This window comes from Balaenoptera acutorostrata, chromosome X, assembly GCF_949987535.1.
Source record: "Balaenoptera acutorostrata chromosome X, mBalAcu1.1, whole genome shotgun sequence".
Lineage (NCBI taxonomy): Eukaryota > Metazoa > Chordata > Mammalia > Artiodactyla > Balaenopteridae > Balaenoptera > Balaenoptera acutorostrata.
In genome coordinates, this window is record NC_080085.1 from 85,307,940 (window position 1) to 85,329,944 (window position 22,005).

At 35.7% G+C, this 22,005-nt stretch overlaps 1 protein-coding gene across 4 annotated transcripts in view; it reads left to right on the plus strand.

The window, feature by feature from the left end:
* The window catches only part of DIAPH2 (diaphanous related formin 2), an 868,194-nt gene that overhangs the window by 553,085 nt on the left and 293,104 nt on the right, over positions 1-22,005 (plus strand). For all 4 annotated transcript variants that reach the window (XM_057538261.1, XM_057538259.1, XM_057538260.1 and 1 more), the window contains one exon: positions 5,929-6,053. In XM_057538261.1, the coding sequence (XP_057394244.1) occupies positions 5,929-6,053 (125 nt within the window). The remainder of the gene's footprint in view (positions 1-5,928; positions 6,054-22,005) is intronic.

Sequence of the window (22,005 nt, forward strand, 5' to 3'; positions counted from 1 at the left end):
AGTGATGGATGGCTCTTGTGAACACACATTGAGGACATACGTTTTAAAATTTCATTTAGTAAGGACTCTAGTTAAGTTGTGTTTTCTGTTAAGGTGACTTTTTAACAATTTTTTTTTCTCCTAAGAATGAGTCATTCTCTAACAGATTTTTTTTTTAATTAGAGGAATTTCTTATTTGGGTGCCATTTATCACTTATTTTCTTTAAAGGCCTGAGAAGCCAACAGTGCTGGATGAGCCTTTGCTATTTTTATTGTATAAACATATTTGCTTCATTTCCATGTATAGCATTCATATAAAATGAAAATATTAACTTATAAATGTACTTGAGAAAGAATACAACTGTGCCTATTGTTTGGGCTGCTTGTAATGTCCTTTTCTTTTTTACATGTGCTTTCTGTATGAGTCACTTTAATGTTATGCCACTCGGCTGATAGTAATTCTTCAACTAAATATATTCAGTTAAAGAAAATTACAGGGTGCTTATAATCAGGTTGGGGCCTATTCACATGCAGACTTGCAAGAGTAAATTGTTACCTGGCCTTTCTTTTTCTTTTTTTTTTTTTACCTGGCCTTTCTTAGAGCAAAGATGTTAAGAAGTGCTGGGTTACTTTGTCAATGGGTAAAATTAATAGAAATATTTAATTCAGAGAAAAAAAATTCCTCAAGTTGCTGGAAAAGCTTTTATATTTACATAAAATTACACATCCTGCACATGGTCTAGAGAATGTCACCAGAGTATTGTGATTTTTTTTTTCCTTAAATGCATATCAGTTCTCTTAGGTACTATGTAATTGAAGAGTCTTTCCATATAAAAATCTCACTTAAAATATTTTTCTTACACTTTACTTTTCTTCAAATTATGAATTGGAGCAAGTCTGTCATTTCAAATGTTTTGAATGACGATCAGGCCACTCTCATATATTTGCTTGAAGCCAGCAAAGAAGTACTATATGTATATTTTTCAACTGAAGTAAGCAGATAAATAAGATTCGTGGGGAAGGTTTCTCCCTACGTATAACTCGAGAGAGTGTACTGAGCTTAAAAGGTTATTTATGGAGTATAAGGAAGAAAGCTATAATAAAGAACCTGATAGCTATAATTTAATTTTTTAGTGTTATAATTCAGATTCAGTAATTCAGTAGCAGATGTAAAAAATGAAATTAGTGAAAAAAGTTAAAGTGCCACCAGACTGACTAATCAGTCATTGAAAATGCTTGTAGTGGAAATTCACTCAGATAGAAAATGTTTGCCCTATCACTAAAGACTCCTTAATTTATATTAGTGAACTAATATAATGACAGGCACAAAAATAAACCCTGAGGTGGGGGCTATGCAGTAGACAAGCATTTCTAACCCACTCTGGGATTTAAATGTTCTTAGAAATCCAGCTGCCCTACATCTCCCTACCACCTCCAGTAAAAAAAAAAAAAATATATATATATATATATATATATATAATATATATATATTATATATATATTTCTGTCTTTCTTTCTCTCCCTCTTTCACACACACACACACACACACACACACACACACACACGCATGCACGCACACACACACCCTGAAGACATATTAGAAGAAATGTAGGCTAGGATCTAACTAGTTACATAATCAAATTGTCTCCTAACTCTTAAGATTGAAACAAGTGTATTCAAGGCAAATAATCAGGCAGGTAAACATATGTTAATTCTTTATAACACTTACAAAAAATCTCTTATGATTTAGACATGTCTAGAGAAGCAAAGTAACTAACTTGTAAATGTCTCCAGAGAAATACTACTGCGCAGATTTTAATTTCCAGAAATATTCTTTAAATTTGGAACTTGCTAGTATCTCTAACAAATTGGCTGTTCATTAGTATAACTGTCACTGCCTCCCAGGCGTTAAGTTCCATGTACCCTGTAAAACCTACAAACAGAGAACCCAATCTAAGTTTAGTTCCCTTGATTAGAAAGAAGACCGATATTAAATTAGGCCGCAGTGAGGTAGCAGGTAGGGAATGACTGCTTTTTTTGTTCAGATTACATCTAAATTGTTGTTTAGTTTTTGGTGGCACGTTTACAGTAGGAATTTGTCTGTTGGAAGGTAGAATATAGTGGGAAGGATAGTAGAATATGAAACGAATATTTATAGATTACCTATTATGTACTTGTTATAACAATAGAAACTTTATATTAATCAAATTATTTAACTTGAATGGCTACCATTTAAGGAAGGTATTATTATCTTTATTTTGCAAATTGGGAAATGAAGACCCAGAGAGGCTAAGCGACTGGCTCAAAGTAACCCAACTATTAGTGGATATGGTAGAGGTTAGAATCTAGGTCGACCCTGACTCCTGTCCCCAAGTATAGGTGACATACCCTTGTGCCAATGGGTACAGATTTAAAAAAAATTTTTTTAATTGAAGTATAGTTGATTTACAATATCGTGTTAGTTTCAGGTGTAGAGCACAGTGATTCAGTTACACACACACACACACACACACATATATATATATATATATATATATATATATATATATATATATATATATACTTTTTCAGGTTCTTTTCCCTTATAGGTTATTACAAGATACTGAGTATAGTTCCCTGTGCTATACAGTAGGTCCTTGTTGGTGATCTATTTTATATATAGTAGTGTGTATATGTTAATCCCAACCTTCTAATTTATCCATCCCCCCACCCCCTTTCCCAGATTTTATTTCAAGTTGTTGGCCTTCCAGAACTAGAGACACCGCTTTACATTTACAATTTCCTGACAAGACATCATTTAGCTCATACTATACCCCTTCTTGAGAGTAGTATATACCTCATAGAGTTTTTGTGAGAGTTAAATGAGTTAATACATAAAACTACTTAAAATAATATCTAGCACATAGTAAGTACTCAGTAAATGTTAGTTATTACTTAGGAGCATAAGTAATGACTAACCCTTATACCTTAGGAGGACTAGTTGAAGGAACCGGGTGTTTGTAAGCTGGGCAGATTAGGAAGATGCAAGTGACACCTTTCCTGTAAAATAGGGAGTAGACTTGAGCAGTGTTGATTTAAGGCAAAATGAGGACTAATGGGTAAGAAGAGTTCAGGTAGGCTGGTTTCGATTATAAGCAAATAAAATTTTTCTAATTATATCAACTGTCAAAAACGAAGTAAGACACTTAGGGATAGAGTGAAACCCCTGTTGTGGGTCTAGTTTATGCAACACCGTAGATTAACACCCCTTGAAATAGAATTCCACCAATGAGAGAATAAGAAATGAGAAGGAGCCAGCAGGTGAAATTTCCAGCCCCTTTAACCAACTCTTCCAAGTTGGAGTTACTTTATTTGTCTTACATGGAGACCAGGACTGACTACATGTTTAGGGGGACCTAGCGCAAAATGAAATTGCAGAGCCCCATTTAAAAAATTACTAAGACTTTCAAAATGGTGACAACAAAGTGTTAAACAAAGTGCAGGGCACTTTTAATGCAGCCATAAGTTTGCATGTGGGCTAACATCCTTGGATTCTTACATCTCCAGTACTTTATTTTCTTTCGTTCATTCATAATGTTAATAAATTATTAGAGAGGGAGAATAGAGAAGCTGAAAAAAAGAAAAGGTGTCCCTTACTTCTCTTCCTTATCTCTGTTTCTCACTTTCCCCTTTGTTTAAGCATCTCCTTCAACTTCCTGCTTCCTTTTCATACTCACATAATAATTGATATGCTAACTTCCAATCACTTCAGTTGTATCTAACTTCTACATGCACATCCAGTTGCAGAAGTGGGCAAACATTTAAATCTGAATCAAAATTTCTTGAAATATACATATTTATTCAACAAACATTTATTGAGTATCATGTGTGATAAGTACTGAGGGAAAAGCCAAGTACTAGGTAGGGATCTTACCATTAAGTAGCGTGAGGTTTTATAGCGGAGACTCTATATACAAAAAACGAAAAAAAATTCTCACTTAAAGCAGAAGGTGGTATGTGGAAGATCCCTTAAACAAATAGAAGTGTCTATAAATGGTAGAGAATTTGGGCTAGAGCTCTAGAGGGATTTACAGAGGACTAAGGATTTGACAGGTGAAATTGAGGAGGATAGATGTCTAGAAAACATTGTTTTATTCAAAATTCAACTTTAGGGTAAAAGCAATTTTAGTGGATTAAAAAGAATGTCTCGTTATTTGAGTTATCTAGACTTTTGTGTGCATAGCAACTTGATTAGGCTGTTACTCTGTTGAACAATCAGAAGAATCTTCATGATCACCCCCTTTTTTACTACTGGAATTACTGTTGCTTTTAGCAGGAGGATTACTATTGTGACTTAAACCTTGCCTATGGGCACATTTTGTTTATTGCAGAAAGTTGTCATGAGTTTATTTCTTCTGTGTAGCCTATATGACATAAACAACTTGTCAACTTCATATCTTCAGTTTTTCAGTCAAGCAAGTGGGAAAGGAGAAACCCTTTGAATAATTAGCAAGAATCTTCTGGAAAAACCCAAGTGAAAAAGTTCAGCTTTAAAGTCAGAGAGAATGGTTACCTCCACAGCAAACTCATCCTTTAAATAAAGCAAGCAATGATTGCTGAGCCATTAGCACATTTTTGGCAGGACAAAACTCTCTTCGACTTCTCCAATAAAGAATAATTTCCAAGCTTGTCAGATCTAAACAAATGGAACTAAATTGGACATAGCTATTTGAACTGACAGAGTAATAGGAAAAAATAATAATTTGTCTTTAGTGTTGGTGTTTGATTTTCAGTCTCTTGAACTTCCAGGTATATTTAAGCAATTTCTCCTCATTGAGTTATAAAGGTGTACGTGTCAGCGTGATGAATTTGTATCAGAAGACTTCGGCTGAAATTTGCCAGGGGGTTGATTTTTGTCAGTCTCTTGAATTTTTCATTGTAATTCTGATATGCCTCTGAATGAGACTGAAATTTACTTTAAAAAAAAAGGATTGTAATATTATTCTATTTCTGTTTCATGGTCCTTTAATGAAAAGAACTGTGTTTCAGAGACCTGGATTTAAAAATCAATGTCACGGGCTACCTATCAAATTCTAATAGTTACCTTGCCTTTTCAACTAGAACCCTGCCAAATGCCATTGATATTGATAGAAGTGTCCTCATACATAATTGGCAGTCATAAAGTAATAGAGTATCTATAAAATAGTGTAAGCTTAAAAAAAAAGTACCTCTGTGAAAAGAAAGCATCGTGAGAGATCTGGAAAGTGTACACGTATTTAAGAGTAGTTTGAATACAATACTTAAAATTATTGGTTGTCAATGAGGAGAGAAAAAGAAAAATGCAGAGAATGTTAGGGGTAATTAAAGCAACTAACGATAGTGTTTGAGGGCTCACTGAAGCTTTGTGGGTGTGTATGCACACACATGTTCACTCTGGTTTGCTCTAAATTCTCTGTATGAACAGTTATTTATCATTTCTCTATGAGTATGAAAAGTACTAAAGTCAGGAACTTTTACCATAGATATTGGTTTATAAAAATCAAGATCTTTCAACAAGAGAAAAATATTTGATCCTTTTATGTAATTTAACTTTAAATCATTTATATAGCCAAGAACATGCATTAATAAGATAGGATCTCTTTGAACCTTAGTTTCTCTTTAATCTTCAAATTAGATTTTAAAGAATGAAATATTAGGAATTCCATCAATAAATTTAAATAGAAATGGATTCATTTGAGCCAATGGCTGAATAAAATGATGACGTTGCCATATTAAACATGATGATTTGGTATATTATATTACACATTTTCACTTATTTCATGGAGAGTAGAATTTTTATGAGTAGTAATTCAGAAAAATGTGAGTTGATTTCATGGAACTATTCTCCACATTAGAAAAATACTTGAACTGATACTGTTTTCTTTTAGTTGTAAAAGAAATGTTCTAAACACTTTGCACGTTGTTCTTTAGTTTCAGCTCAGATTCTCAAGAGCAACCTTGCAGCAATGGAACAACAAATTGTTCACCTGGAACGTGACATCAAGCAATTCCCCAAAATAGAAAATCAACGTGATAAGTTTGTGGAAAAGCTGACGATATCCTTTATTTATTTAAGCACTTTGTTTATTTGTTAGTTTCTGTGTGTGTGTCTGTCTGTCTGTCTGTCTGTCCGTATACGTATTTACCTTGTGGTTAGTTCTAAACTTACCATTCTAGTCACAGTTTGGATGAATTTGTATATAGGCTGTTTTTATATTACCAGCATAAATTTTAGTTCATGACGTTTTGAATCGTAGAGTAGGCAAGGGAACAATTATATAAGAAAAAATGCCATTTCTCAAAGATGAATTTCATTTGAAGGCCTACAAGATATGCAAGGTAAGTCTTTTGAGGCTTGATGTGACCTAAAACAAAACAAAGAGTCTCCTTATTGTTTAAAGGAAATGACCAACAGAAGAATTTTTTTGCTCAGAGGTTTTTTTTCTTTTTTTCTTTTTGTGTGTGTGTGCAGGTATTTTCTGAGGCGATATGTGCATTTTCAAGGGCAATCAGAGGATAACTGGTATCAGTAGACTGAAAGGTTATGAAGAATAAAATGGATGCATGCATGGACGGATAGATTAATTGATCAGTAGATTATGTATTTAAGTAAATTGTAATAGCTATCTGTATAACGTTAGGCATTGCCTGCTACCTAAATGTTTTTAAATCCCTATTTTACATATAGTATATTCATATAACTTACAGAAATATATGAAAGGAAAACTTGAGAAATGATATTTAGCTTGAATTGTTTAATGTTAAATCTGGTGTCTAAAGATAAACTACATTAGAGCTGATTTTTTTTTTTTTTCTATTTTGGTTTTCAAAAGTTAAAGCCATATCCTACTCTTCTGGGTTTAAATAAATATCTTGAACTGCAGACTTATTCACCATTTTATATCTCAAGAGGGAATAAATACTGTAAATTCTTTATCTGATAATAAGTAAATTCCTTCAACAACTATATGGCAGTCACCTTGTTTCAAGGTTAAATCTATTGCCTTTTTCTTCTCTGATATGCTTTCTTTCCTGCCCAACTTGGAAGTTATGGTCCTGAACTTGAATCACTTGAGAATGGCAATTTAGGTTTATGTGAAAAAAAAATTTTTTTTTAATTTTCACTCTTTTGGTTCATGAATTAATACTGTATTTTGTGTGGTCCTTTAGTGATGGTGAGTAGTTATATAAATAGGAATATTGGGAACATAAGTTTGTGGGTGACTGGAGGCAGGAAATCCTCAGAAATAACCTTGGATTACATAACTGTCCACATCAGGATATTTAATGTGAAGATTTAACTTTGTTGCTGATTAGATTTTTCTTTCAAATTTGTTATATTGTCCTGTGGCTGGAAGCACCACCTACCTCTTTCAACTTTTGATTTTGATTCTTGCCTCACATATTTGAATTTAATTCCTGATTCCCTTGTTCTTTTTAACATTTTCTTCTACAGTTGGCTTGTGGCCACACGACAGCATACAACATTGAGGGGTCTTTGTTGCTCATTTAGAAAAAGAAAAGTAATTTCAAACCTCATGAACTTGGCCTGGACTCTATTTTATTTCTCTCTTTATGCAGGTAATTAAGCGCTTTAAAATGAAAATCCAGAGCCTTCTGTATCTGTAAGTTACAGATGAATGGTTATTCTTCATTTAAGTGACACTAAAGTGTGACTGTTTGTCCACAAGGGGATTGAAAACTGTATTAAAATATATGGGGCTGTTACTTTGCATATCATATTTAAAAAAGCAAAATAAAATACACAGCAATTTATTTTAGAGAAAAAGTTAGACTATTGTGTTGAGTTGGCTAAAAACTCCAAATTAATAAGTTACAATGATAGAACTGTAGCTCAAGTTATTCTTGCTTCGGGAGACTCTTTGGACACCCACTGAGAGTTTGTATCTTCTAGAAAATGGCAAACAAAATGTTTAATCATCATATGTATATATGTTATATGAATTCTGGTGCCTTCTTAATATTTTTTCTACTCTTCTGGCAATTCCAAAAGAGAGGGATATTTTCTTGTGGGATACTTGATTCTGTTTTAAAATTAGAGCCCTGATCCTATTTCTAGTATAGGATTCTTTGTACTGGATGATCTTTCCAATGTTTCTGTCCCCTGCCAATAAATTCTTTTGCTTCAGGCACTGGCCTTTTAAATTGAATAACTATGGGCACAAGTATGGGGGTAGTTTCCCCTTGAAAGTAACCTTACCTACTTAAACAGTAATCTCTCTATAAGGACTGTGAGTTCAAAAACTGAATAGCAGCGCCACTCCTCTGGGCTTTCAGAAGGGCATCAGTGCTATAGTTAGCAGTAGTGGCATGATGGCCAAGGGCAAGTGAATATGCAGGTTGAATCTTCACCAAATCTCCAGGTTGGGCTAAGTCCCATAGCATCCTGTGTTCACCCTTACTCTTTCACAGTATTGATTGAACTCACAGTATGCTCGGCATTGACAGGCCATGGAAATACAACAGTGCACGAGATAGAAAATTTGACCACAAGTTGCTGACAGTCTGGCATTTACCTGCTTCTCTGTCTTGCTGGCCCAGTGGCCAAGATCAGGTCTAGTGTGTTAATTTCTATATGCCCATCCCAATGCACAGCACCTAGCAACATGAAGGCACTCAGTAAGTGTATATTGAATCACAGAATATTATAGCTATAGAGACAATGGAGATCATCTGGTCCAAGATCCTACTTTGACTTAACACATCAAAGGGGATATTGTTGAAAGAGTAGTAGGCTGTGCTTGTAGTTATAAAACTTTTCTTCATATAAATCTTCACAGGAACTTGAGTCACATTGAATCACCTTTTCAGAGCATGTAAAGTGTAATCAGTTTTAGAAAAGATAATCCACACCTTTTAAAAGTAAATGTCAAAAAAATTAACCAAAAAAAAAGAGAATGATACCTCTCCTATGAATGGAGTGGCCCAGGCTATTTCCTGCCTCCTAAGCAAGAGTCAGTGGCTTTTGAATGAAGCTTGTCACCTCTGCTTCCCTTTCTCTACCCCAAATTGGTTGCTTGTTCCAACTCAAAAAAAAAAAAAAAATGGAAAGAGTAAAATAAGCAAGATTAATTTTGTAAGACTACAAAACAGGGAGAAATGGAGAAAATTCTCTCATAAATCATAGTAGAGAGGTTCTAGGATGAAAGGGGATGGTCTATAATGGATACAGTAGCACCATATGTATTGAAACATACATGGTTCAAAAATCTGGATACCATGTGTGGGAATTTGCTATTATTCTGATTTTTTTAAAAAGCAAAATTCTTTGTATTCTTCATGCCCATATGCTCATCATAATAATATTGGAGAAGTTTTAAGTTCAATTGTTTGTACAGTGAATTCAAATAGAACCTATATTCCTTTTTTGGTAAGTTATAAAAATGATGATAATATTCACTCATTAATTGAATGTTTACTATGTATCAGACACTGCCTAATTTTACATACTTGAGCTTTTAAAAAAATGGTCCTATTCATTAAATGAAGAGTATTTTCCATATCTGGTGATGAAATTGATCACAGTTGTCCCTTTGTCATTGTAGTGAGCTCAAATTGTCTCAGGATGACAACCCATAAAGTTACTTGTCATAGCCCCATTGTTTTAAATTCATTAATTTCAAGGGGTCATCTCTTTTTATCTTTTAAGGTTACCAGGAATTCTGTAGTCTCTGTCTGTGTTTGGCACCTATTGCAAAAATTGGTAGGGTGAGGTTCAGAACCACATCCGGTTTCAAAGTTTTGAAAAATAACCCGTGCTAAGGAAGGGTGAGAGGTAGCACTGTGAGTGGTCTGCCTGCCAATCCTGAGGCTCATTCTTGTTTTTTGTTTTGTTTTGTTTTGTTTTGGCCACACCACGCGGCTTGTGGGATCCTAGTTCCTTGACCAGGAATTGAACCTGGGCCCTAGGCAGTGAAAATGAGGAGTCCTAACCACTGGACCACCAGGGAATTCCCTGAGGCTTGTTCTCATGGACTTGACATTATATGTGGATTCTGATATTTTCAGCTTTTGTCTTTTGACCAATCATGTGGCTATGAAACAGTTTTTCTTTCTTTCTTTTAAATCTAAGCATCACTTTTACTTACTGCTCCTTGCTTTTTCCAACAGGAAAAACCATTCTTAAAAGAGGGCTTCTTAGACTTTAGAATATGCGTTGTGGTCCATTCTTAACATCTTAAACTGTCTAAAAAACACGTTATCCACAGTGTTGACCTTACTGCTTATATCCTGTTGACAAATTTCTTACATTTACTTACATAGATTTTGTCAATGGCAGAGCTGTCTGTTGCCCCAAATCAGCTTAGCTTTTTGATTGACTGCTAGCTAAATCATTTCACCAACTGGAGGGCAGGGAGGACTGAGCATCAGGGGCACCATGAACACATTGACAAAAGGAGCTGACAGAAAGTTAATGACATTAACACCCTGTAGCTAACTGTCAACACCTGGGAGTTTCTCATAGTGGGAGGGAGAGTCATTTGAAGTGGTTAAAAATCAAGTTCCGGAGGAAGCACATTGCCCTGACCAGACAATTCAGAACAGATTCGGGGTCTCTACTGCACTGCAATTACGTTGATTTTTCTCCCACTGTTCTTTATTAAGTGAATAATTTTTGAAAAGACGAAAAACTCACAGGGTTAGTGTTCAACCTCAGTAATATTAATCACCTTTGAGAACATGCCATATAAAAAATAGACAAAACAAAAACAAAACAGAAACCTCAAGAGCAAGGTTTTTTGTTTTTTGGGTTTTTTTTCTCTCTGGTATGAATGTACTAATCCAGGCTGTTTTCTAGCTCCTGAAAAATCGAGAGGTTTAGGTTAGACTGGAGGGAAGTTTAGTGGCTTGGACTCCCTCTCATTACCTTTAATTGCCTGCTGGTCTCAAACTCAGAAAATTAGGAAGTTCAAAGCAAAACATTTTTAAATGAGACTGCTCAGGGAGAGAGGGTCCAGGATTGAAGGAAGGAAGGGAGGGAGGAAGGAAGGGAGGGAGGGAGGAGAAAGAAGGAAAGGAAAGGAAAGGGAAAGAAGGAAGGAAGGAAAGGAAAGGAGGAAAGGGAAAGAAGGAAGGAAGGGAGGGAAGGAGAAGAAAGAAGGAAAGGAAAGGAATGGAAAGGGAAGGAAAGGGAAGGAAGGAAGGAAGAAAAGAGACAGTGAGCATGGGAGCAGTAATAGAGAAAATGCATACATTGAAAAGCAAATTGTTTTAGAAAATCACATGGGGGAAAATATTGCTTTTTTAAAAAAGGAAGATTGTTAGCATTCTTTGAAATATACACTCTTCATAATGGTATTGGAAGTTTTTTTTTTTGGCCGCTGTGCATGCTTTGTAGGATCTTAGTTCCCCGACCAGGGATTGAACCCAGGCCCTCTGCAGTGAAAGCAAGTTTTATTTTTTTTTAACTTCCATTATTTGTGCATTGATTTGCAATAGAAGGTATGATCATCTATAATAATAAAAATAAAAATGATAATAAAATAGTAATAATAGCAACTGTTTAGTGAATGTCATGTGCCCGTCACAGTGCTAAGAATATATAGGTGTCTGTATAATCTCAAGTGATCTCCAATGCAATACTATAGGGGAAGTATTATGATTAACCCCATTTCAAATATGTGAGAATTGAGGCTATAGAGGTTCAAAGGTTCAAACACGTGTGTAAGATCATGTATGTTACAAGTCTGGTTAATGAGGGCCAGGATTCAAGTAAGTCTTGGTCCTTCAGACTCCAAGCCTTGTGCTTGTAACCATGGTATCGTGCTGCCTCTAGGGTCAGAAAGCTTTGTAAATCTGAGATGAATTCCACAGTTGTTCACTGTGAAATTATGTGTTGCTTCAGAAGGAAAAAAATTTCTTTTTGAAAGGTTTGTAAACTAATTTAAAAATTAGCTGCTCATATCTTCCACAAAGTCTTCCTTAATCATAGCAATCAAAATTAATTTCCTTGTCCCCTGTGTTCTCATAACATTTTCATATTTTGATTATTGTACTGGCTGACTTGCCTGTACTCTGCTTATGTGCATGTGTGTTTTGAACACTGGATTATAAAATCTTTTGAGATAGAGATCCTTATTCATCTTTGAGTACAACAAGCCTAGCACAATGCTTTATAGAAAGTTGTCTTTTTTTTTTTTTAATTTTATCTATTTATTTATTTATTTATTTATTTATGGCTGTGTTGGGTCTTCGTTTCTGTGCGAGGGCTTTCTCTAGTTGTGGCAAGCAGGGGCCACTCTTCATCGCGGTGCGTGGGCCTCTCACTATCGCGGCCTCTCTTGTTGCGGAGCACAGGCTCCAGACGCGCAGGCTCAGTAGTTGTGGCTCACGGGCCTAGTTGCTCCGCGGCATGTGGGATCTTCCCAGACCAGGGCTCGAACCCGTGTCCCCTGCATTGGCAGGCAGATTCTCAACCACTGCGTCACCAGGGAAGCCCGAAAGCTGTCTTAATAAATGTTTATTTAATATGTTAGAGGTCATGGCATAATGATTAATGTTAAACAACATTCTGGCAAGTAAATAGAAAATATTAGCTTGTGATCCTGGCATAACTTCAATTTGACAAAAGAAAGGGGTATAACATGTTTCCACTGTTATTCCTTTATATGTTTTGATTTTAAATGCAGGTAGTATTAAGAATTATCTCTTTAGCTCTTAGAAATCACATTCTAAGAAAGTGTCTCAATGGAGCATATGTTTTTTCAGATCAGTCAGTTCAAAAATTTTTTATTTGAAGAGTCTTGCTTGTTTGAACTTCAGCCTGAAATTACCATGAGCTCCATTTTTCAAACTTTGTTTAGGGAATTGACGGACATTTGATGCATGATGCTAATGGTGAGAAAAGAACATACTGCTTGGTTAAAGGGTACATAAACGCTTTCAGGCCATTAGAGATTCATCTGAGAAATCATCTTTTTCAGAACATAAAATGGGACATAAGTCATCTGAAAGAGTTAATATACCCTCAACCTTACAAATTCTCATTCCTACCAGAAGCTAAGTTTTAAGAGACTAAAAACCTTTCTATGGGATTTATTCATACTGAGTAGAAATGATGTAAAAAAAGAAGTTTGAAAAACTAAATGACCCAATGTGGTTATGGTTTTGTGTATGCATGTATACTAGAAAACATGTAGCATATACATGTATCTATACATAGATAGAGATATGATTTAAAGCCATTTTGGTATTCAAAAGAGCTTAAATATCGTAGCAATTGAATATGAGTTTGTTTCCTTTTGCTTTGATTTCAAATTTACTAAAACTTTTATTTTCAATTATTGAAGGCACGCATAGTATGTTAAATACACACAGTTTATAGGCAATGATGGTGACGTTAGTATAACTAGTCAGTAAATATGCTCTTGCAGCAAAATCTCAATCAGGTATTATTTGAGAAATGTGGGTAAATACATCACTGTCTTTTTCTATATTAGATGCCTGTTCAGTTATTTCTAGTTAGGCTCTCTGAGATATAACTTTTGAAAATTATAGCAAGTAAACTTAGCTTTTCATTGAACGTTCCCTGTTCCTTCCTTCTGGTTTTAAACTTTGAGGTATGGGAAGTGAAAACAAAAAAATGCAAGAAAGCAAGTCAATATGTTTAATAAACATGTAATGATACTGTCCTTTGTGTTGCAAAGGGAAAATAGGATAATTACCTACTACCTTGTCCCAATTCATTACTGAAGTTAGAAATGGAAAGAAATACATAACAAACATCACTGAAATTTTTCACTTGAATCTTAATGATGGATATATATATCCATACACATACACATACATATACACACATACCTCATAAGACAAGCATTTAAAATTATAATCAACTTGAGAGGATTACATCTCATCTACTCATTTAAAGCTAAGGCACTCACCAGTGGTGAGAATTGAAAATGAATGAAAAATTTAAAAAAACTATAGAAAAGCTTTCCCAAGATCATTAGTGAAAAGGAGAATATGACCTAGTCACCAATTGATGTTGTCTGGGTAAGAAAAGTCATGAGTAACTGAGTTGAAAATGGTTCCAAGAGGTGAAGGTACCAACTCTTCTTTACCTTATCAAAAGCAAACATTTAGTAAGTGGCTTTTTTATATCAGCTAAGGCATTATCAACTTTGTGCATGGCAACACTGTTTGATTACTCATCTCCAGATTTTTGTATTATGGTCCTGACTCAAAACCTAAAGAGATTCAATTTCATTTTGCACACTGTTGAGAAGTACTCTGTCCACTTTATTTGCCCCATATATATAAAAGTACTTTTGAACTTTAATGTTCTGTACAAATGCAAAGCATTTTTATTAATCCATTTGAATGAAAAGACATGTGGATGAGTATCAGTAGACCTAAGTGTTAGCCTTGGTCTTTGCAAATGTAGGAAAGACACTGTTTCCTCATTTGTAAAACTGAAACAAAAATACTTGCCTTGCCCACCTCACATATGTTTTTATTAGGACTTGGTATAGTAATGACTTTGAACATGCTTTGTAAAATGAAGAAATCACATACAAGGTGTCATTGGTCATTCTGCTCTAAACCTCACAAATGGGAGATAAATTATTTCCCCCAAGGAAAATATTCTTTGTAAACAACCACAGTCTGCTTTTGTCCAACTTCATTTTATCTAAGTTGTTTTTTTGTTGTTGTTTTCTTTTTTTTTTTTTTTTTTTTTAAGACTGAAAGAAAAAAGATACATTCATGTAGTAAGTGCCTATGGAAGAAGCAGGAGGCTTGTACTTCATTATTCTAGGAGTATCCAGATGTTTGGGATTAAACAAATCCCTACGTTTTTCACTTAGGTATAAGAGAGAAAGAAGCAACTAATAGAATTTTTAGATACTTGTATACTCCATGAAAGGTGATATTCTAAATGTTAGGACACCTATAAAGTAAGATGCAGGTATGTTTCCTGCTTTCAAGAAGGCATGTAGTCAGGGAGATAAAAGTGACAGAGAGAAGATAGCAACAAACAATCCAAGCTCATTTCATAGTAAATGAGTGTAGTGCAGACTAAAAATGCAATAGGCCTTTTCAATATTTTTTCCCCTCTTTTGTCTATAGTGAGACAGCATTCCAGCTTTGACCACAGTTGGAAATTAACGTGGCAACTTTATTATTTTGTTGGAAATGTATTCTCTAGCCAAGCAATAGACCCAAATGAAAAGTTAATTATGGAAATGCATTCCAAAGCCAAATGGAAATGACTTGTATATTAGTCTTTGTTTTGCATCAACTATCTCCCTCAACGCAGATAATTAAGAACTGACTGTACCAACAATTTCTCTAGGTTCAAAAATAAGTTTCTTTCCATGTATTTATCAGTCAATCAACATCTACTCATTAAGCAGCTACTGCAGAACCTAGCACCATACTAAGTACCATGGGACTGAAGCATAAAAATGAAGTACAAAATATTCTCTGCTCTAAAGAAGCTTAACATTTACTTAAGAGCATGTGTATGAGAAATAAGGCACTCAAATGATGGTGTTTCATAAAGTTTAATTGTGTGACATTGTTACTGAACCCAACTTGGATCCTCTTGCCCACATGCAATAAAGCCAATCTACTGACCCTGGGTTGTGGTAAAGGAACAGACAAGGAGTCGGGGCAGCTAATGCTCAAAAAACCGGAATTCCCCAATGGGTTTCAGGAAAGCATTTTTAAAGGCAAGATGAGGGAGGGGAGTTGCAGGGTTTGTGATCAGCTCGTGCACAATTCTCTGATTGGTTGGTGGTGAGGTAACAGGGTGGTGTCACAGGGGTTAACATTATCAATCCTCAGGCTCCAGTAGGTCTGGGGGCTGTGTGCTCATGGTCATCAAGTAGTTAACCACTTCCATTTGATGACGGTTTTAACATCTGTAAAACAACTCAGGAAATGTACATCAGATACTGTTATCTATATATTTCAGGGAGGAACTAAAGAGTCTGTGACTGCCATATGACTGATTGACTGTTTAAATTCTTACCAGTTCTCCTGGCTCAATTGCTGTTTTTGTTGCTGCATGGTCACATCCTTTCAATCATTCATTCTTTTTTTTTCTTTTAATTTAATTTAATTTATTTTTTATACAGCAAGTTCTTATTAGTTATCTATTTTATACATATTTGCGTATATATGTCAAACCCAATCTCCCAATTCATCACACCACCACCGTGCCCCCCACCCCAATCATTCATTCTTGAGCCAGGCTTTTGTGACTCAGGGGAGGCCTGGGAAACTTATAGCTTTTCTAGAAACAAGAGGCAGGCAGAGGACATTGCCAGTGGGGGGGTGGGGGGGTCCTGTCCCAGGAAGGCCCCATAGGGTCCTGCTTGGTCACAACATTGGTTTTAAATGCATTAAAAATTCACCAAGTAGGGAAGGTTGTGGGGTTTGGAGCAGCTTCATAGAGGAGATAAGACTCAACTCCTGCTACAACATAAGCTCTCCGTGTGCAGGAAGTTTACTGTGTTGGTTTTGTGTTGATCATCTTTTGTACTCCCAGTGCCTGGCACATAGTAGGGCTCAATACATGTCTGGTGAATGAGTGAATGCATGATTTACTCTCTGCTGACATTTCAAGGATGTTGGAGTATTTTGTAGAGATAGTAGTTAAAAATATTTTGTTAGATCCTCTCATAGGTCATCCAAGATGTAATTCTGTTTGACTTTGAAATTCATTTAATGTCTATTCAAACAAACCCCCCAAAAGCCCCTCATTAATTATGTCTGATTCGATAAATATGAAAATGATTTTGCATTTCAAGAACTCACCCATACTGGACTGTATGCAGATATTCTAGGATTGGATGGAAGGAGAGTCAGAATTTAAGATTTCAAGTGATCAACTAAACATTATAGGTCTTATTGTATTTACAAACAGGATTTTTTATTACTAAACTTTATTTTGTTCAGTGATTCCTATATTATAGAATTAAATAGCTTAAATTCATATTTCATGTTAAAAATAATTAGTTATAGGAATTGAGATACCATATGATGAGCATATGTGTTAGGTTATTTAACATATCTGTCTAAAAATTCAGGTATCAATACAAAATTGACCCAGAGAGTTTGCCTTCTACTCTCCCTTTTGTACACAAAAGATTGTATCTCCCTTTTCCCCACACGTGTATTGTCATTCCTTTAATGCCTGAATATGCCTTGTGAACAATGCATTAGGTCTGTGAGGTATATAAGAATGAGTAAAACGTGGACCTTTCATTTCAGAACATATAAGTTTATAAACAGAATCAACAATATACCCAAGCAGTTGTAAGACAATGTGGGTATGATAAATGCAATATAAAATGGGGAAATCGCTCTATAAAATAATAAATCCTAGTACATTCATAGAGGTTTCCAGTCTGTGTAGAGTGTTCACATACATCATCTTAGTAATTCAGACCACTTCTGATTTCAGATCACTTCTGACTGAAAACTTAGGGAAAGGTTTTATGGAGAGTTACAGACCAGACACAAGCAAAGACTCAATCTGTAAAGATCAAAAGTGTGTTGAAAGAATATCAAATACACATGATTGGCTTAAAGTAGTGAGAGTTACAACTAGGAAAACGAATAAAAAATCAATTCCCAAAAGATCAAGAATAGTGGTCTGAAGAGGTTGAATAGTATTTGGTGGGTTGTAATGGGCTGAAAGGCAAATAACTTTACTTCTCCTTTCCCTGTTTCCAACCACCACATGGCATTTGCTTGAATGAGGTGATACTTGCTACCTGCCAACTACTGATCCAAGTAAGGACTAAAATCAGAATTGTTTCCAGTATTAGAAAGATTGTGTTTGTGTGTGTCTGATGGGGCAGATGGATTTTTTTTTTACCTTCAATTTAACTGTCCTGTAGCTTGGATTCGTAATACAGCAATAACAACTTATATTTGTATAGTATTTTACAGTTTAAAAAGCTCTTTCATCTTCCCCTGTCTCCTTTGAAATGTTCCATAATGAAAGCTGTTATATTAAGTCTTGCACCTAGTCAATGTTTTTGAGGAGTTATTCATTCCAGAAATATTTACCTAGTGATTCTCGCTATGTGCCAGGCATTGTGTTAGATACTTGGAATACAGTGATGAGCAAAAAAGACATAACATAGCCTCAGGGAGGTTTTAGTCTGATGGAAGAGATGGACATTAAACAACTCCACAAGCAACCATGGCAGGTGACATGGAAGGGATTTAGAATGCCATACCAGTCAGCAACCTAGTTAGGGAGATCTCTCTTGAGAAGGTGATGCTTGAGCTGAGATGGAAAGGATGGGTAAGAAGTCAGGGAAGAGCTGAAGATGAATGTTTACTTCTGCCTGTTTATCTACAGGTGTTAAAAATATTTGACAGTTTGATAGCTTGATGATGATTTGGTTCATGGAAATTCTAATTCATCTATTTTCTTGTCCATGGTCTTACTGGATTTACACTTCTAGTGGAGTTTTAAAGTTGGAGAGTTAGAAATCTCTCAAATGGAACCAAATACTGAAGACATTTTATGTTTTAAGATCTTTTAACTTTTTTCCCCCAAAGTTGCTTTTACTATTGGTTAAGGATTGAATGTGGGTATTTTTGAAAAGCTATGTCAGATTCAGTGGAAAACCTAAAGCTCTACTAACCTTGTGGGAGCTGAAATTTTTTAGCTAAAGAGGTTCCAATACATTTAGATATTTATCCAAACCGAACTTTTAGACCACCAGAGATTTGCCCATTACTCGTGTACATAGAGCTTAACTACAGTGGTTTCCATTTTCAACATTTGCTTTTTTTATTTAAACAGCTTAATTGAGAGCTATAAAAACACTGGATCAGTCTTTTCAAATAAAAATGAAATGCAGCTGCCATGGGTTAGTCGTACAGAAGAAACCCTGCTGCCTACAGGAAGTTTAGGTGTTAAAATGATGTTTTTTTAAATACCAAAAGATCTAGTTTGGATTGTAAAGTCATATCTTTTAATTACAAGTTTATAAAAACCTGGGAATTCTTTTGATTTGTGTCTGGTGTGTGCGCACGTGCATGAATATGTGTGTGCATGCGCCTGTGTGTGAAATACCAAACGAGTAATGAGATTAACATTATTGATATGTTAATTAAAAGAAGATTATGTTAACTCAAATACACATTGTCACACTACAAATGGGACATATTGCCTCACTATTTGTTTTTCTGCACATATTTTATATGTTGTTATTTATCTTTTTCATAACATAAAATGCCAAGATGTGCTTAGGTTAATAATACTAATATTGATCCAAAACTCTTTGGACTTACGAATGATTTTTACCTATTTTCCTCTTCTGTAAATCATTGCTTTGCACTTAAATCTTAATATTATTAAAAATAAAGTGTTTTAATCCTCATTTTCTTTAGAGGAAATAAAAGTATCAGCTTTCAATAAACTAGCCTGAACCCAGAAAATCAGGGAAATGAAATGATAATTCCAAGTTATGCAATTAAATACATTTTAAGTACAAAGGGATTGTATTAGGTAATCTTGAATGTCCCTTTCAGCTCTAAAATGTTCTTATATTCTCAATCCAGTGTAGTATATCCATCCTTGTTCCACTCAAACATTAAATGCATAAATGTTGAATTAATTTGCTCCCTGATTCATTTTACCAGTATTGATATAATATACTGTATAATGTATAATGTATATAACATTGTATAATGCTATAACATTGTTTTTACTGATAACAAATTCATCTGTTCATTCAGCAAATATGTATCAAATACCTACTATATGCCAAGCTCTGTTTTTTTCAGTGATGAGAAACTTAAAAATATATATATATCCATCTTTGAGCATATAATCTGGTACAGTAGATGGTCAAAAAACAAATTCATAGTATAATACCAGAGAGTAGTAAGTGATAAGAAAAATAAGATGGGCAAAAGGATTAAGAATGATAGTGTTGTTTTTTTTAAAAGATAAGTTCGTCAGGGAGGGACCCCTCTTGAGGGAGTGACATTTAAACAGAGATTTGAATCAAGTGAGGAGATGATTTGTGTGAATAACTGAGGGAAGAGCTTTCCATGCAGAGGGGACAACTAGTGTTCTAAGGCTCTAAAGTGCGAACATGAGTGTGCTTGAAGCATGTAAGTGTCAGGCTGAGGATATTTTCTTCTACCCTTCTAGTTTATTCTGGCTGGCCTAAGAATTAAATTAACATGAGACAGATTAACAGGAGAAAACCAATCAAAAGTCTAGTAACGTGTATTCATGGGAGAGACCCAGGAAAACTGAGTAACTCTCCAAAATGGCCAAGACCCTCACCCTTAAATACCGTCTTCAATACCGTCTTCAGCTAAAGACAAAAGAGGATGTTGGGGGTAGTGGTTTAGGACTTCAAAGGGGAGCAAGGCAATTGACATAGAGATGGAAAAGCAAATGTTTGGTAAACAAATCTTTGCTGGTCTATGCAGAGACAGTGGGACACAGAGAGGAATTTTAACAAGCAGACTCTGCTAGGTTCCTCCCTACTTCATACTATAGTTATCTATGGTGATAGCTCCCTGCTTGGAACACATCCTCTATCTACATTCTAAAGACAGTTAGGGGGAAGGTCAAAGGTTCTTCCTGAGTCTTTTGGGTCTTGATTGTTTTCAGCTCAAAATAATCCGGATGCCAGAGAGATATTTTGGGGTGACAAAACTTTCTTCCCTCCACAAGGAATAGCAAGAAGGCTAGTGTGGCTGTTTTGCAGTGAGGGAGGGAGAAAGGAAGAAGGAGAAAGGATAGTGAAGGTAAAATTGTGGAAGACCTTGATGTATGATGGAAAGCCATTTGAAGATTGAAAGAGGAGAATGATGGTTACAGAGATGAGGAAGACTGGATGAGGTAGAAGGGAGGTTGTAGCAGTGGTGAATCAAGAGTTTGGCTTCAAGATGTTCAGTTTGAGACACTATTAGGCATCCAAGTGGAGATGCAAAGCCTAGAATGTTTGAATAATTGAGCCTAGACTATAGGGAAAGATACAGACTGGAGATAAAAATTTAGGAACCATCAGTACATAGATGGTATTTAAAGCCATTAGACTATATAAGATTACCTAGAGAGTACAGACAGAGAAGAGAGGTCCAAGGACCAAGGTCTGGGCTACTCCACCATTGAGAATTTAGGAAGATGAGAAGAATTTTAACAAAAGAACTGTAGAAATAAAAGATACAGCTAGTGTGGTAGGAGGAAACCAGAAAACTGTATTGGCCTGGAAGCCAAGTAACAAAAATGTTTGAAGAAGGATCCGTTTGACTGGACCCATTTATTCTATGCATTGACTTAAAAGGTATTGCTGTGGCTTCGTTAAATTAACATTTGTTAAGTAGAGCCCCAGGCCAGTTCAGCAAAAGGGAAGTTTCTTACTCTCAGGATCTGGAGGAAGTACAAAGCAGCCTTCCGGGGGCCCCAGGGGGAGGTTAAGGCTGGGTGCAGGCAGAGGGAGAGGGCAAGACCTGGGGCACATGCCTTTGTTAGGGTCCATGGGTGGATTGCTTTGGGGTTCCTGGGCTAAGGCCAGATTGGTCAATTCAAACCAAAAAGAGCATGTGGGGGGGAGGTTGTCAAGCTCTTCAGGTGTATTATCTACTGATACACTAGGGGAAGTCCCTGGGAGGTGGGGGAGACTTGCTCACGTGGGCTGCTGGAGACATCACATCAGGAACTTATATTTGCTTGTGACTCTGCGGGCTGTTATTCAGGAAGGACTAGTGTTACCAAACCACATTTGTGTCTGCTCGTCCACCATGCAGCAAAGCCAATTTACTGACATAGGGTTGTGGTGAAGGAAAGTACAGTGTTTATTGCAGGCAGCAAGCAAGGAGTACAAGTGGCTCTTGCTCAGAAAACGCAAATTGCCAGATGGTTTTCAGGGAAGCGTATTTAAAGGCAACATTTGGGGTAGGGTTGCCAGGGGCATGACTTTCTTCTGATTGGTTGGTGGTGAGGTAACAGGGTAGTGTTTCAGGAATCTTAATCATCAACCTTCTCGTTCCAACAAG